Here is a 14,981-nt window from a genome sequence, read left to right on the forward strand (position 1 = left end):
GCCTCAACGGGAACTCCGGATTTTTTTTGAAATGTGAAATCTTCCTAGAAGTGGGAGGCCCCTGCTTTGAGTGCCCTCCACCACCACCTTGCTGATCAGGCACAGAGGACACCCAACTTACAGCCACGTAAGTCAGGGGAGGGGTATGTCTGGGTTGACCAAGACTGATGCCAACCTGCCAAAGAGCCAAAGAGTTGACAGGGAACTACGAGACGATCAGCAAATGCTGGCCCAGTGTGTCACTTAATCACTTATTTCTTCCCAATTGCGTCTTTGGAATTGAGCTTCTTCAGGAGAATTTTCAAACTTCTTTTCATGGCCTCACATTTAAATATTGTTAAATGAGGTCCTAAGCAGGTATTTATTTTCCTGCTCCTAACTTCGTCTTATTTTGCAAAGAGGTGCTTGGAGCCTATGTTAACACCAAAGAGACAACTTAATAGGTGCTAGAGTTGGAAAGACCGAGCTCACAACGAACTAGCTATGCTACTTTGGGTCAAAGTTTCCTCAACTATAAAATGAGGTGAACGATGGTACCTACCTGCACAGAATAGTGTTGTGTTGTGTTGAGGACTGCTGGTGCTTGGTGAAGAGTCAATGATGGTAATATTGCTATTATTGTGAATATAGGATATTTATAAAGCACTGGCTTTTACACAAGAATCAGGTCAGACCTGAAAAGGTCCTTTTGATCAGATGGCCCAACCTTGGCATTTTATGGATGGGGGAGGGCAGAAACGAGTTCTAAAGAGGACAGAAAACCAAAGGGAGGTGGGGCCTAGACTTGGTCTCTCGGTCTAGCCCAGGGCTTTCTCCACCACATTAGTTTTCTCCCATCTGGAAGTATCTGACTTTTAACTTGCAAATTTCTCGGTGTCTCAGGGAAAAAAAATAGAGGATTTTCCAAGTCTACATGCTAATCTCTAGAATGCAACAAAACCAGATGGATTTTGATGGGTATATCTGACAGCAGCAGGATCTGATGCCAGCAATAAAAGGGATGCAAGTGCATTCGTTATATAAAGGTACACAAGGGCATCCCCAGTAAGACAAAGCAGATACACTTTCTGTTATTTTAAATCAGTTGTTTTATTACAATGCGCACTGACACACAATTAGAGAAGGAATGTCCTGACATTTTCTGAGCATTTCACGGAAAGCAAATGTAACCATCCAGGCAGTCGAGTCAGCCACATCTTTTCCAAACACAAAGCAAACACTTTTTTATATGAGAACTCAAGAAAGGAAAGTTTTCTTATTCTCATCTACACAACCTAGGCATCAGAAAATAGTTATGATGAAGTGGGCTAAGAAAGGAAGTGTTTCCTTCATGACACCTCAAATCCTGTCTCAAGATTTCACCCGCCTAACTTCCTTAGATGACTTTTTATGATACTGCAGATGGTAATGCATCCAGGGGCTAAATGGGATCTACTCATTATACTTCACTACAATGGAAAGGAAGAGATAAATTAAGGAAATTAAGGCCTGGAGAATGCACAAAGGCAAGGAAAAAAAAATATCTGGGTGCATTAAAAATGAGATGCTCTTTTCACGTAACTCATTTAAAAGGTTACAATTACCATAAACATTTTAACTCCATTAAAGATCTCTGACAAAGGTTTGCTCTTACATCTGCAAAAGGCTTCTGCCTTTATACAGACTCAGAAGAAAGCAACGCACTGTGTGAAAAGAGCCACTGATCCTGGTGAGGCAGGCGTCCGACCATTTCGAGTTGCAGAGCTGGTTTTTTAGATCCACTTTGCATAAGACACCATGAAACCTTGACCAGTTTCCATCTCTCAATAGTCACTGGGGCAATCGGATGTTTCAATCCCTGTAGCACTTGAATGCACAAAAGCAGCACTCTAGGAAAGGAATTCTCCAATGCCTTTTGAATAAATTCATTATATGTTACATAACTTGGGAACAATAAAGAAGCTCAAGCACAACTCTAATATTTCATACAGAAAAGCGCTACGGGAGAAAACTATTTAAAAACATTAAAACTTGGGTGAATATAAATACATTTTTGGTTACTCTGTGCTATTTCATATAGAAATCCTATCAGATATTTGTCTACCTGGTGACTCGTTTGGATGCTCATGTTTCACTGCATTAGTAGAAGAATATACACTGTTGCATATACTCACATATATATGCATAGACATATAAAATTCAGATCATGAAAAGTTTGTTTTAAATACACAGACTTAAAACTTGCACCTCTAAAAATAAATACATTTGCCTCTAGTAGGCTAATTCTCAGAGTTCCTTCACAAATGAATCAAAACACGGTTTCTCAACAATGGCATAAGACCAATTAGCCACTCTTTAAATCCATTATCTATCAGTCAACGTTAAAATTCAGACGTACAACAGACATAGCACTCCCAGAATAGAGTATGATAGAATTCTGGCTTTGAAAATAAATGTCTTGGCTTCCTTGATGTTTGGTTCCTACAGATGTCTAGTCTTTGCCTCTGCATTTATCTAGCAGTGGGAGAGCATTTTCCAGTGACAGCATTCTCTTCCGTTGACATTACCTTCTAATCAAAGGAGTCTGCTGGCATTTCCTTTGTTGTTTTGTGCAAGGGAACTAATACAACATTGTTTGTGTTTGATATCACTCCCATAATCACAGTGAGTTGTGTGTTTTAAAGCAATTTACGATGTGCTGATACCACTGAGGTAAAGCAGAAGGAGCCTTGGCATTAAAGAAAGAAAGAAAAACAGAACACACAGGTCGGGTGGTATATCTCTTAGTTCTATGAAGTGATTCAAGACCACTGCCAGAGTGGACACGCTGGATATCTGATCCTGCAGTTCAAAGAACAGAAACAGATGGAAAGACTCAATATACTTCTTGTGGAAAGGATGAGAGTCACAAAAATGCAGCTTTACTTTTTTACTTTTACATTTCCGAAACAATTTCTTAAAATGATATAAGCCAGACCAAGTTGTTTGATATAGTACACTATTTAACAACCTTGTCATTTGTTTTTGAATATAAGAATTTCAGAAATGTAGGAAATCCATGATAAATGATAGCAAGAATGTATAATGCCATTGCCTAAATTTTTTAAAAGGAAAATTTTCCATAGTTGAAATACAACTTCTAAAAAATACAGTGTTCTATGTGCTCACAGTTCCAGATTGCTAACTTTATAAATTAAAGCGAAAGTTATCCATATATATAAACAAGGCCTCTTTTTCATTGATTTTGATCTGGTTTAAACCTTTGGATATTTCAATCTTCATATTCCACAAGGTAAGGCTGAGTTTATCAGATATAAATAAAATGTTTAAGTCCATGGTGTACTGTAGCACTGAGGAAACAAATGCATCAAATATTTACAGGCTGGCTACAATACTTTCCTTTAAAAAAAAAAAAAAAGTCAAAGTCAAATGTGTATTAACATCAAGCCATACTCTTTGAATTTCTCTGGCTGCAAAAAAACGGGGCAACAGCATTTTTTCTCACTCGTGTTTCCTCTCAATCCGAAGTCGGAGGCAGGGCTTAGGTCAAAGGGCGAGGTCTTTTGGGAGGTGGTGGGGGCATCAGCTCTGCATCCGGGTCCGGATGATGCTTTCGTTTCTGTCCTTGAGAAGCTGCCACACACCTGTCGATGAACTCAAACAGCATCTCCTTGGTGACGGGGTTTGAGATGCTGTTACACACAGCTGTGGACAAAGGGAGACACGCGCCTCACGTGAGGGTCCGAGAAGGCAGCCGACTCACCCCGGGGAGATGAGGACAACAGGCTACACACTTTCATCTTATCCACCGTGGGTGATTCACTCGGTTTTTCCACTGTGCCCCTCCCTCCCCTACTCCGCAATGAGTGCGGTTCTGCTGGCTACTCTTTACTATTAATTCTAGACCAAAACTTCAAGTGTTTGGGTTTAAGCATGCCTTCACTATGGTTTTCTATCCCTCCAGTTTCTGTAGGGTGTTATTAACCTAGTAGAGGGCATCACGCTCTGGTCCATATTTAAGCACAGTTTCTAAAGAAGCTGGGTTGGCCCCCCTGCTCCTCTTCTCAGAGAGAAGGGCGCACTGACGCATTAACACTCCACCAGCCGCCGTTCCCACTGACTGAAAGGAGAGGCTTTACTGTACCTGGCAGAGCGTGTGATTTTTCATTTCAGTAACTCTTTTGAAGTAAGATATTATAACAAAATCACTAATAAATAAAACATCTTTTCTTAGATGATCAAAACTGTATTCACCCACTTGGTTTTAGAAAGAAAGACACTGGCTTAATTACTCCTCTTTTGAAATTAACTCATCTTGTCTAAACACAGATGTAAGTTCCAACAAGAATGTTTGAATGTATGATAGGAACTCCCCCTCAACCCGCCCCGACCCCAACCATGCTTCTGGCTGCAGCATGCAAAAGTTCCTGGGTAAGGAATGGAACCCAAGCCACAGCAGCAACCAGCTGCAGTGACAACATTGGATGCTTAACCCGCTGCACCACAAGGGAACTCCCAATAGTAACTTTTAAGCTGCAAGACTCAAAATGGCAATTTCTATATTTTCTCATAAGTCTATCATCTGCTCAACATCATCACGTCCCGAGAACTAAAAGTACATAATCCTATTAACCTTCACTCTTGGTTTCTGTTAGGTTTTTTCCCCCAATTCCACTAAAAATGCTACCAGTAGTCATTTACCTCATAGACCTAATTAATACGTGTTATTCCTCATGAAAGAAATGTACTACTGTGAATTCCCAGAGCATTCAGACTGTACCCAGAGCACACCCTGAAGGAGAGCCATGCCAGGTTTTAGGGTTTGGGTGGTTTTTTTTTTTTTCCTCCTAAGGTTTTCATTGACTTTGCTCTCCATTGTTTGCAAAGCTATTTTAGGAGCTGGAAATTACATTTTCCCCTGCTAATTTTGTCTCTTACCATCTGGCAAACGATGGTTTTTAGAGTTTTGAATAGATTTGCAATTATCGTGGCTTTTGTTATAGTTGTTGTTCAACAAATTCAACTTGTCCACAACCCACTCTCTTGCCCTTTAAACTCCTCTCCTGGGCCTGGGGCCCCGGGCCCACAGGTTGAAGAAGGACTGCAGCCACATAGGGCACAGACCTGCATGGGCCCTCGCCCAGCCAGCAGGGACTGGGGTCTGGATGGCTCTGCCCCACAAGCCGAACCACTTCTGTGTGACAACACATTTTGGTTCTGACACCTTAACTTTTTTTTTTTTTTTTCTTCGATGTAACATCCATTGGGAGCTTGTCATACTCACCCATGGCAGTGTTGTAGGCATTAGGAAAACTTTTGTCTGTTCTCTGTCTCATAAAGACCCAGCTGTTGTTCTCGAATTTGCATTCTATAATTTTGTTGTCATACTGTTTTAGCTCTTTTGTCACCTGTTTTAAAAGAGAATTGAGGAAAATATTTAAATCGTTTGACAGGCTTCTTGCTTCCACTACGTGACAGACGCATTAGGGAATGCCAAAAACACCTCAGTGCCTCTTCCCGCTGAGCTCTTTGTCATCTGAAGTCTCATCAAGCCCAAGGGTGCGCCGTGCACTCCCTTGTATACATGCTCATTAATCTGACATCTTATAAATAGTCGTGAAAACGGCTGTCAATATATAGCAATTAAAAGAACCCAAGCAGAAGCCAGCCTCTTCTGGGCCAAATGCAAATATGTTACCATAGGGACCAAAGCCTCCAATATTGTCTGGGTCCCTCTGGCTTTCAGAGATTGAGCATGCTGCAGAGGCTTCCACAAGTTTCTGGAAGGTCACGCCACTTAACTCCTAGGTCAGAACCTAAGAAGTCCCCCAAACTAGTTAAAAGAAAAAGTTACATATGTAAAGAGTAAACATTAGCATCAAATTCCGGTAATGTGCATCCTAAATATTGTGCTTTTTAAAGCAGTGATAGTGAACCAAAAAAAATCTGATCTTTAGGCTATTCGCCCTTTCCATCTCCAAACCTGACTGGACTATACTTGCATTTTCAACAGATCTGAGAGGACCTAGACCTGTCCCTAAAAGTGATGTTCTACTTAGCAAAGTTGCTAAATTTATTCTCAAATATTCATTTTTCTAGTCCCAATTCCATTCCCTCCCTTCCTAGGGCTCTGCCTCCTTCTTTTTGATACATTATCTATTTCCAGTGTTAGATGAAGCTACTTTTGATACTGGTTGGTAGGTTTTTTGGCTGCTTCACCTCAGATGATTGAATATGGATTACAACTTACTCTATCAAAGCTTACAAGTATCCATGGTAACTATAGAGCCTTTTAAAAGATATTTCATCGGGCTGTGAGGATGGTTTTCATAAATAAGAACCTAAGCTTATCTCTGCAGTTTTCAAATCAAATGCCGGTCATGGTAATATTTTAATTCTGTCCTCATCTTTCACAGCTAACAACTTTTCCTCACAATATGGTAGATTGCAATCAGTTAACTTCATTAGCATTATTTGAAATGCTCTCATTTTTCTACCCACATATTCACTACCACCTAGAACTATGAAGGGAAGCAAATTTTTAAAAGATGCTTTCAATTCACAGATTAGGCAGAGTATGTCTTCATAAAAACTTTCAAATTGTATTTCTCTTCCCTTAATGAGTATTATACTTGATTGGTCTACATTTGCATTTTCAACAAATCTGAGAAGACAAATACATTCAGTGTACTGGAACCAGACTTGGCCCCAAAAGTGTGGTTCTGCTTAGAAAAGTTGCTAAGTTTATTCTCAAATATTCAATATTCTAGTCTCAACCCCCCTCCCTCCCTTCCTAGGGCTCTATCTCCTTTTATTCTTGATACATTATCTATTTCCGGTGTTAGGCAACTCATTCAGGTAAGGCAATACTATAAGAAGGGTCTAACAGACATAAATTTCGAAATTTTTCAGATTCTCCATTTCCTAATTTCTAAAATGGGCAAAGGGGTTTCTAATTCACTGGGACACTGGAGCAATAATAAATGAAAGTGCCTGGCATTTAGGAGTCAACTAGTAAAATTCTTACCTGCATGTAAAATTCTTAACTGAATATAAAATTAGGAAATGAAACACTGCTTATTTTTTAGAAGAAGTTTACGAGTAAATTAAATAAAGAAACCAAGATGACATGGAAAGGTACACGTCAAAAATACCTGTCAAGAAAATACATCATACAGAGTTACAAGAATGCCCTGCCATCAACAAGGTGCAGTCTGTGTTTTCACCAACTTGCAATCATAGGACATCTTTATCATACAGGTTATCATTCTTGTGTTCCTAGTGTCAGAATTGCTATATGTTGTGTTTTGCTCACTCTGACGACAGCAATTAGGCAGTATTATTAAGTAGCTGTGAATCCACTTGGGCATGCATTAACAGTCTGGGAAACAGAGCTTTCCAGAGAATGCATGCACCTGCCATTATGCCAACCTAAACATATATCCATGTTTAAGAACAGTACATTGTTCTTCACTGATCATACCAGTTATATTCTCAAGATAGAAACGCTGCAAGGTACTCATTTGGTTAGGTAATAAAACACATTTAACTGATAGAAACAATACCTCTCCTGTGTGTACACACTAAAGACAGTTTTCACTAATGGCCAGACCAAGAGAATGGTTGGTGGGAAGGAGTTTTAGTATCCAAATTCTAATTTGTTACCATGACAATAATCATCCTCAGCCAATCACATATTATTATTTATTAAAACAGGATCTGGTTAGGCCTTTTATAATCAGCTCTGTTATCCTAGTTTGAGTTAATGAGAACTTGAAAGTAATAAGAATAAAATATTTATAAATCAGGATTTCACATCTGTACCCATAATTACATTGGATTAATGAGATTTTTACCATTTTTGAAAAGAAAAAGATACTGCATTTTTTATAGAAGAAAATTTTCTTCATGTATCCATCTTATTGAGTACTATAGTTTTTATACCATTTGAATCTACCAATAACATGAGGTTAAGATACAGTCAGATGAAACCACATCTAGTACCTCTGAAGATTGTAGTTTATCAGGTCAATGAAAATACCTGGAATAAAGGGCCCAAGACAGAGGCAGGCAGCACGACGGTTGTTCCTCTCTGCACTTTTTTAATAGAACCATTTCTGTAACTTAAATTTTGGACACACTACCAAGTCGCCAAAGTTAAACCATCAGTGCTGGATGAACCAAGCTGCACAGAGCAGGAAAGATGCATTTCGATCTCCAGCCTCGCGGCACAAGCCTCTAGAATTTACTGTCCCTGCTTTGTGAGAGCTGTTCTGTTATCAAGAGCTCATCTTTCTTACACAGAGAGACTGTACAAGATGTGGGGAGGAGGACGATTTCTCTGAACTAATTTGCTTGAGAGATACTTTAAAGTAACTAATATTCTTAGACTGAAAAAGACACCGGTAAGCTGGTGTTTTGTTTTGTTTTTTGTTTGTTTTACTTTAAATCTTGAGATAATTTTAGATCTACAGAAAAGCTGGAAAGATACGCAGAGAGTTCCAGTCTTCCCATCACCCAACTTCCTCTAATGGTCATATTTTTGCATAACACAGTAGATTTGTCAACTCTGAGAAATTAATGTTGGTACAACACAATCAGCTGAACTACAAAGGCTTTATTCAGACCTCATCAGTTTTTCCACTTATGTCTTTATCTGCTCTGGGATCCAATCTAGGAAACTGCATTGTACTTAGTTGTCACATGTGCTTCGTCTCTTCTGATCTATGACAGTTTCTCAGGCTTTCCCTGACATTCCTAAAGAGTGCTAGTCAGATATTCCGCAGAATGTTCCTCAATTTGGGACTTTCTGATGTCTTCTCGTGATTAGACTGTGATTATGAACTTGGGGACAGAATGCCAGAGAGATGAAGTGCCTTTTTTACTATGAAATATCTGGAGGGTAGAGAAGATCAATGTGACTTCTTACTGGTGGTGTAAACCCTGATCACTCGGGCAAAGACAGTATCCGCCAGCTTTCTCTGCTCTAACGCTGCTGTTTCTTCCCTGTTCACATGTTATTAGTTATGGGTTACTATGCCCAGCCCAGCTCAAGGACAAGGGAATTAAGCCACTTCCTGGAAGGATGGGTATCAAAGAATTTGTGGACTTTTACTAAAACTACCGCTGAAATCAATACATTTCCTGGGAGAGATACTTTGAGGCTATGCAAAATATCCCCTTTTCTTCTTAAAAATTTCGCTCATTAATTTTGGCATTCATCCGTGAATCCTGCCTGCAGCAATTATTACTGTGGTATTCTAATGGAATTTTCTATTTTTCCATCCTTTCTACATTTATTATCTGGACTTCTTCTGTAAGGAAGATTTATCCCTTTTCCCTCGTTTATTTGCTTATTTGTATCAATAAGAACTCGTGGATATTTATTTTATTCATTGGCTTATAATAAAATACTGCTGTCATTTATTTTCTTGCTCAAATAATTCCAGTTTTAGCCACCAGGAACTCTCTCAGTTTGGCGCCTGTGTCCCTTTAACTAACTTGCTTCCACTTTTACTTATTTGCTTATTTACTTTTAGCATTTAATTCCTGGCAACACAAGACACTACTCCAGGCTCACCTTGTGTTTTCTCTGCTTCAGCCCTAGAGTACGCCATTGGGTCCTCTACCAGGATTTTATATGAAAAAAATTACTGTTCAACACTCCAGGCTATGTGAAGAAAGTATTAATACACACCACTTGTTATAGTCAGAATTTAAACACTATTATTGAGACAAAGAGAGAGGGTGGGAGAAGGAGAGAGAGAAAAAGAGTAACGATGAGACTCTAAATATGAATATATGTACATACTTAGAAGTTTCTACCTCATCTTTTGTGAATTGCTGCTATCTGGAGCTAAACTAAGGTGACCATTTTTTTCTTTTCTGAGCTTATAGTACTGCTCAAGCTCTAACTCCGTGGTGTAACAGAAGGTGAACTGTTAAAACATATTTCAAGCAGACAAACTCAAACAAAAACCTTATTTTCATGTAAGCAACTTCAATGTCTAGTACTTATGAATGAGAGCAGAGAAAATAAAACAACAAATAAATCAGAAATGAAATGGAATTATAAAAGTTTTCCTTGTGGCGTGAGAATAATACAAACAGCTTACTCTGAATTATTAGACAATTTTTTAGAACTACTACCTGATAGTAAGGCCTTGATATATTGCTTTTAGAAAGTGTATCCATTTACTGGAAGAAATAAAACACCCTTCAGAAGTTTCTTTCTTTTTTTTTTTTCTTTTTTTCCTTTTTTTTTGGCTGTGCCCATGGCATACAAAAGTTTCCAGGCCAGGGATGAAATCCATGCCACAGCAGTGACCAGAGCCAAAGCAGTGACAACACTGGATCTTTAAACCACTGAGCCACTAGGGAACTCCAAGTTACCCTTTTTAAAAATGCCCTCGACTTAACCACTTAAAAAAAACCACTGCTAAAATCCATTTGTTTGTACTTTTATAATGAAGAACCACTGTATAAATAACACACCTCACACTTGCTGGGTTGTCAGAAGCACAGAAACAGCAAGTCTCTCACCTGAATGGTGGGGTCTCCAAGCCCTCGGATCCAGAGTTCAACTAGTGAAAGGAGCCAATAAAAAGAAGGCAGCTAGAACTCTGTTTTATTTATCTCAAAGGTCATTACAGATGAGTCACAACTCCAGGGTACGGAATCCCCACTAAACTACAGAGTATTACCTTTTCATCAAACCAGAGTTAGGTACAGTTACTATTCAAAATACGATAAAACTTCACATGAAATAACTGGGCAGGTGAGACAACAGCACGTTGGCAGTAGTTACTGGTAGATGGTGGAGTGAGGAAAAGACTTATTTTCTCCTCTGTGTTTTGCTGTATTTTGCAAACTTTCTATATAAACATGCTTTACTTTCATTCTAATAATAAAAAATTTCTAAAATAAACTGTTTCATGAAAGATGATAAACATGAGACGGGTGTTTTATGAAGAGGTATAAAAAAATAAGAAGAGATAAACATTTAAACAGAAACAAAAAGTCTTAGAAGAAGAGTTCCACAGTTGCCGATCTGCAGTGAGGCACCCCAGGGCGCTAAGAAGAGCAAGCTCACGGAGGCACCGTGGGGGACTTTACTTTTCTAGGGAAACACTGTGGCCTGTGTTGGACATCACACAAACTACTAGCTGGTGGGAGTCCATAGCTTCAATATGAGTCCTCTGGGTAACATATCTTTGCAAAGTCGAGTATTCATTGGTTACTGGTATTGATAAAAAGCAAGTATCACAAAAATCAATGTGGAAAGTAAATGAGCTGGTGCTATATAATCTGATTCCAAGATTTAAGAAGTTCTGCAGTAAACACAGGTTATGCTCTTAGGACATAAATAACTTCTCCACTGTGTCCTGTTGATGGCTGGTTGAGTAAAGTAAGCTGGTACTGTCTCTGAGAAGCCTTGTTCTGCCTCCTTTCTCCTTTCCACCCTTTCTTTCTTCCTCCCCAAATGACTCAAAAGGTTTTGGGGCTTAATCCTCAGCTTTTCATCTAAATAAACGTAATGCATTTGTGCTCTCTATGTCTGGGTCCTACGATGGAGGGGACGCCACTCCTAGTCTTTGCTATTGTGGTTTATTTAACACTTTTAATAGGCAGTATTTCCTCCTCTAGACAGTGAAGAACAAGTAGAGGAAAGAAAGGGAAATATAAAGGAAGATTTCTTGGTGCCCACCCTCCTTAACTGGCAATGTCAACCATTTCTAGAACTGCATGTTTCATCTTCATATAAAAAATATTAATAGCTTATTTACTGAGCACTTAGTATGTGTCAGGCATTATAAATTCATGACATAGACATAATCTCATTTAGTCTGTACCGCGATCTCAGGAGGCAGGAATTATATCACTGTCCTTCGGTAGGCAGAGAGAATAAAGCTTGGTGTAAACATCTTACCCAATGTCACAGACCTAGAAAACCGAACAGCCAAGTCTCAAACATAGGCCTCTGTGTCTACTGTCACAACGCCATGTCTATCCCACCAGCTATTACAGAGCATGGCGCTCTATGGGCAATAAATGTAGAAAGAAATAAGTTGGTTGAAATTGGGTACAGAAACTTCTGCACATATAAGTGTAAAAAGGCAGTGATAATGTGGAGTTCCTGCTGTGGTGCAGTGGGGTAAAGGATTTGGCAAAGGTCACAGCTGCAGCTTGGTTTCAAGACCTGGTCCAGGAACTTCCATATGCCATGAGTGTGGCCATGAAAAAAAGAGTCAGTGATATGAAAACACAGACACTGGACCTAACTTGGCAATAACACTGAGTGTAGACGTATCCTTTCTGTTATTTGACAAATGTTACTGAGCAGCCACGGCCAGGCTTGGGGTGGTGGACAGGTGATACAGACACAGTCCCTGCTTTCTGAAATGTAAAGTCCAGTAACAGTCAAGAAAAGAGTTACAAATTATGATAATGGCTATGAAGGAAACAGAAAATCTAATAGAGACTAATGCAGGGAGAAAGATACCTGGTTTTAGGCTGGGTGGTCTGAGGAGATGACAACTAAGTTGAGATAGGATAAGAAGCCAGCCTTTAGAAAGAAGGGAGGGTAGGGGGAAGGAGAGAAAGAAGTGGGAATGGGCAGAGGAAGGAGAGAGAAACTCAATCCACTCAGTGATTAAAAGTGTGTCCAAGCCCTGAGGTGAAAAGATCTTAAGATCTTGGCATGTTGAAAGGACTGAAAATAAAGAATGTTCTCTACAAGCCTTTTAAGGGGGTCCCATATAAGACTGACACATTCCTCTTACATATATACTCTTTTATACCATAGAGTCCAGTACCTATTGCACATCTTTATTTTAATGTCCCATGGACTTCTCAAGCCCAACATGTTCAAAACTTAACACTTCATCTTCTTCCAAATCTATTCTTTTTTTTTTAGGGCTGCACCTGCAGCATATGGAGGTTCCCAGCCTAGGGGTCAAATCAGAGCTGCAGCTGCCGGCCTACATCACAGCCACAGCAATGCAGGATCTGAGCCATGTCTTTGACCTATGCTGCAGCTCACAGCAATGCCCTGATCATTAACCCACTGAGCAAGGCCAGGGAATCTGCATCCTTATGGATACCAGTCAGGTTCATTGCTGCTGAGCCACAATGGGAAATCATAAATCTATTTTTTTCTGTCTCAATAAATGGTTGGCTCCAATCACTTAGTTCCTCCTGTCAGCAGCTTTAGTGTCCTCCTGTTCCCTCTCCCTTTTATTTTCCCTCAGTTTAATGCATTACCAATTCTTATCTCCAGAACACATTCTGAGTATTTTCTTCTCTCTTATTACTGTCATCACAGCCCAAGCCCTTAGTGTCTCTCAGATTCTTGCAACGGCTCCCACACTGGTTTCTTCTACATTTCCCCCATTCAACCATTTCTCTACAGTGCAGCTAGATTGGTCTTTGAAAAATATAAATCCAATCAAATTATTCCTGTGCTTAAAAGAAAAACAAATAAAAGACACATGGTTTGGAAAGGGAAAAATAAGACTGCCTCTATTCACTGAAGACATGATCATTTACATAGACTGAATCTACAAAGATGCTCCTAGAACTAATAATTAAGTCTAACAAGCTTGCAGAATGCAAGGTTAAAATACTAAGACCAATTGTATTTCTATATATTAGCAAAGACTGGTTGGAAATTTAAAATTTAAGAAGTATCACACAGTAAATTCAAAAATATGCAACAGATATATTAAAAAAACATACAGAATCTGTATGCAGACAAATACAAAACACCAATGAAAGAAAGATATCAAAGAGGACCTAAATAAATGGAAAGATGTACCATGCTCATGAATTGGAAGATTCAATATTGTTAAGATGTTAATTCTACAGATTCAACATAATCATAAGCAAAAAGTTGGGATTTATGTTTTATTTATGTTTTAATAGATAGACAACCTGATTCTAATATTTATATGGAAATCCCAAGATATCAGAACAGCCAAAACAAACAAACAAACAAAAAAGGTTGAAGAACTGGCACTAACTGATTTCAAGGCTTGGCGTAAAGTTTCAGTAATTAAGACAGTATTGTATTGGTGAGCAGAGAGACACAGAGATCAGTGGAACAGAAGAGACAGCCCAGAAAGTAAATCCACAGTTATAAGGTCAACTGATATTTGATATAGGTACAAAGGCAATACAATAGAGAAAGAATAGTCTTTTCCTCAAAAGGGGCTGGAACAATTGGATATTCCCATGCAAACTGATGGACTTCAACCCCTATCTTTCACCTTACACAAAATTTGCTCAAAACAGAAAATACAACTAAAACTATAAAATTCTGCTCTGCTCTGAAGATACTGTTAAAAGAATGAAGAGACAAGACACAGATTAGTATAAAATATCTGCAAATAACATCTAACAAAAGACTTGTACCCAGAATACACATAGAACTCTTACTAAAACTCAATAACAAGAAAACAACACAATTAAAACATGGGCAAACAATCTGAACAGACACTTCCCCAAAGAAGGTATATAAGCTTTGCCATGAAATAAGCACATGAAAATATGCTGAACACATCCTTAGTCATAAGGAAAATGCAAATTAAAATCAGTGCAATATGACTATGCACCTATTAGCATGTCTAAAATAAAAAAATACTGACAATAGGAGTTCTCATTGCGGCATAGCGGAAGCAAATCCGACAAGTGTCCATGTGGGTTCAATCCCTGGCCTCGTGCAGTGGGTCATGGATCTGGCATTGCTGTGAGCTGTGGTGTAGGTCACAGACACGGCTCAGATGCCAAATTGCTGTGTCTGTGGCTGTGGCCAGCAGCTACAGCTCCGATTCAACCCTAGCCTGGGAACGTCCATATGCTGTGGGTGCACCCCTAAAAAGCTAAAAAAGAAAAAAACAAACCAAAAAAAACCAAAAAACCCTGACAATATTAAGTGCTGATATCAATGCCAAGCAACTCAACTCTATAATATACATTGCTGGTGGGAATAATAGCATAACCAC

At 39.0% G+C, this 14,981-nt stretch overlaps 1 protein-coding gene across 2 annotated transcripts in view; it reads right to left on the reverse strand.

Moving 5' to 3' along the window:
* Positions 1,071-14,981, reverse strand: part of RNGTT (RNA guanylyltransferase and 5'-phosphatase) — a 209,122-nt gene continuing 195,211 nt past the window's right edge. Inside the window, exons 15-17 of one of the 2 annotated variants that reach the window (XM_021089934.1) lie at positions 5,264-5,387; positions 3,485-3,684; positions 1,073-2,820 (exon numbers count right to left, since the gene is read on the reverse strand). In XM_021089934.1, coding sequence (XP_020945593.1) covers positions 3,521-3,684; positions 5,264-5,387 — 288 coding nt within the window. In that variant the 3' untranslated portion in view covers positions 1,073-2,820; positions 3,485-3,520. Of the gene's footprint in view, positions 3,685-5,263; positions 5,388-14,981 lie in introns of both variants that reach the window. The other variant, XM_021089928.1, reaches the window with a different exon arrangement.

This window comes from Sus scrofa, chromosome 1 (genome assembly GCF_000003025.6).
Source record: "Sus scrofa isolate TJ Tabasco breed Duroc chromosome 1, Sscrofa11.1, whole genome shotgun sequence".
NCBI classification, from domain to species: domain Eukaryota; kingdom Metazoa; phylum Chordata; class Mammalia; order Artiodactyla; family Suidae; genus Sus; species Sus scrofa.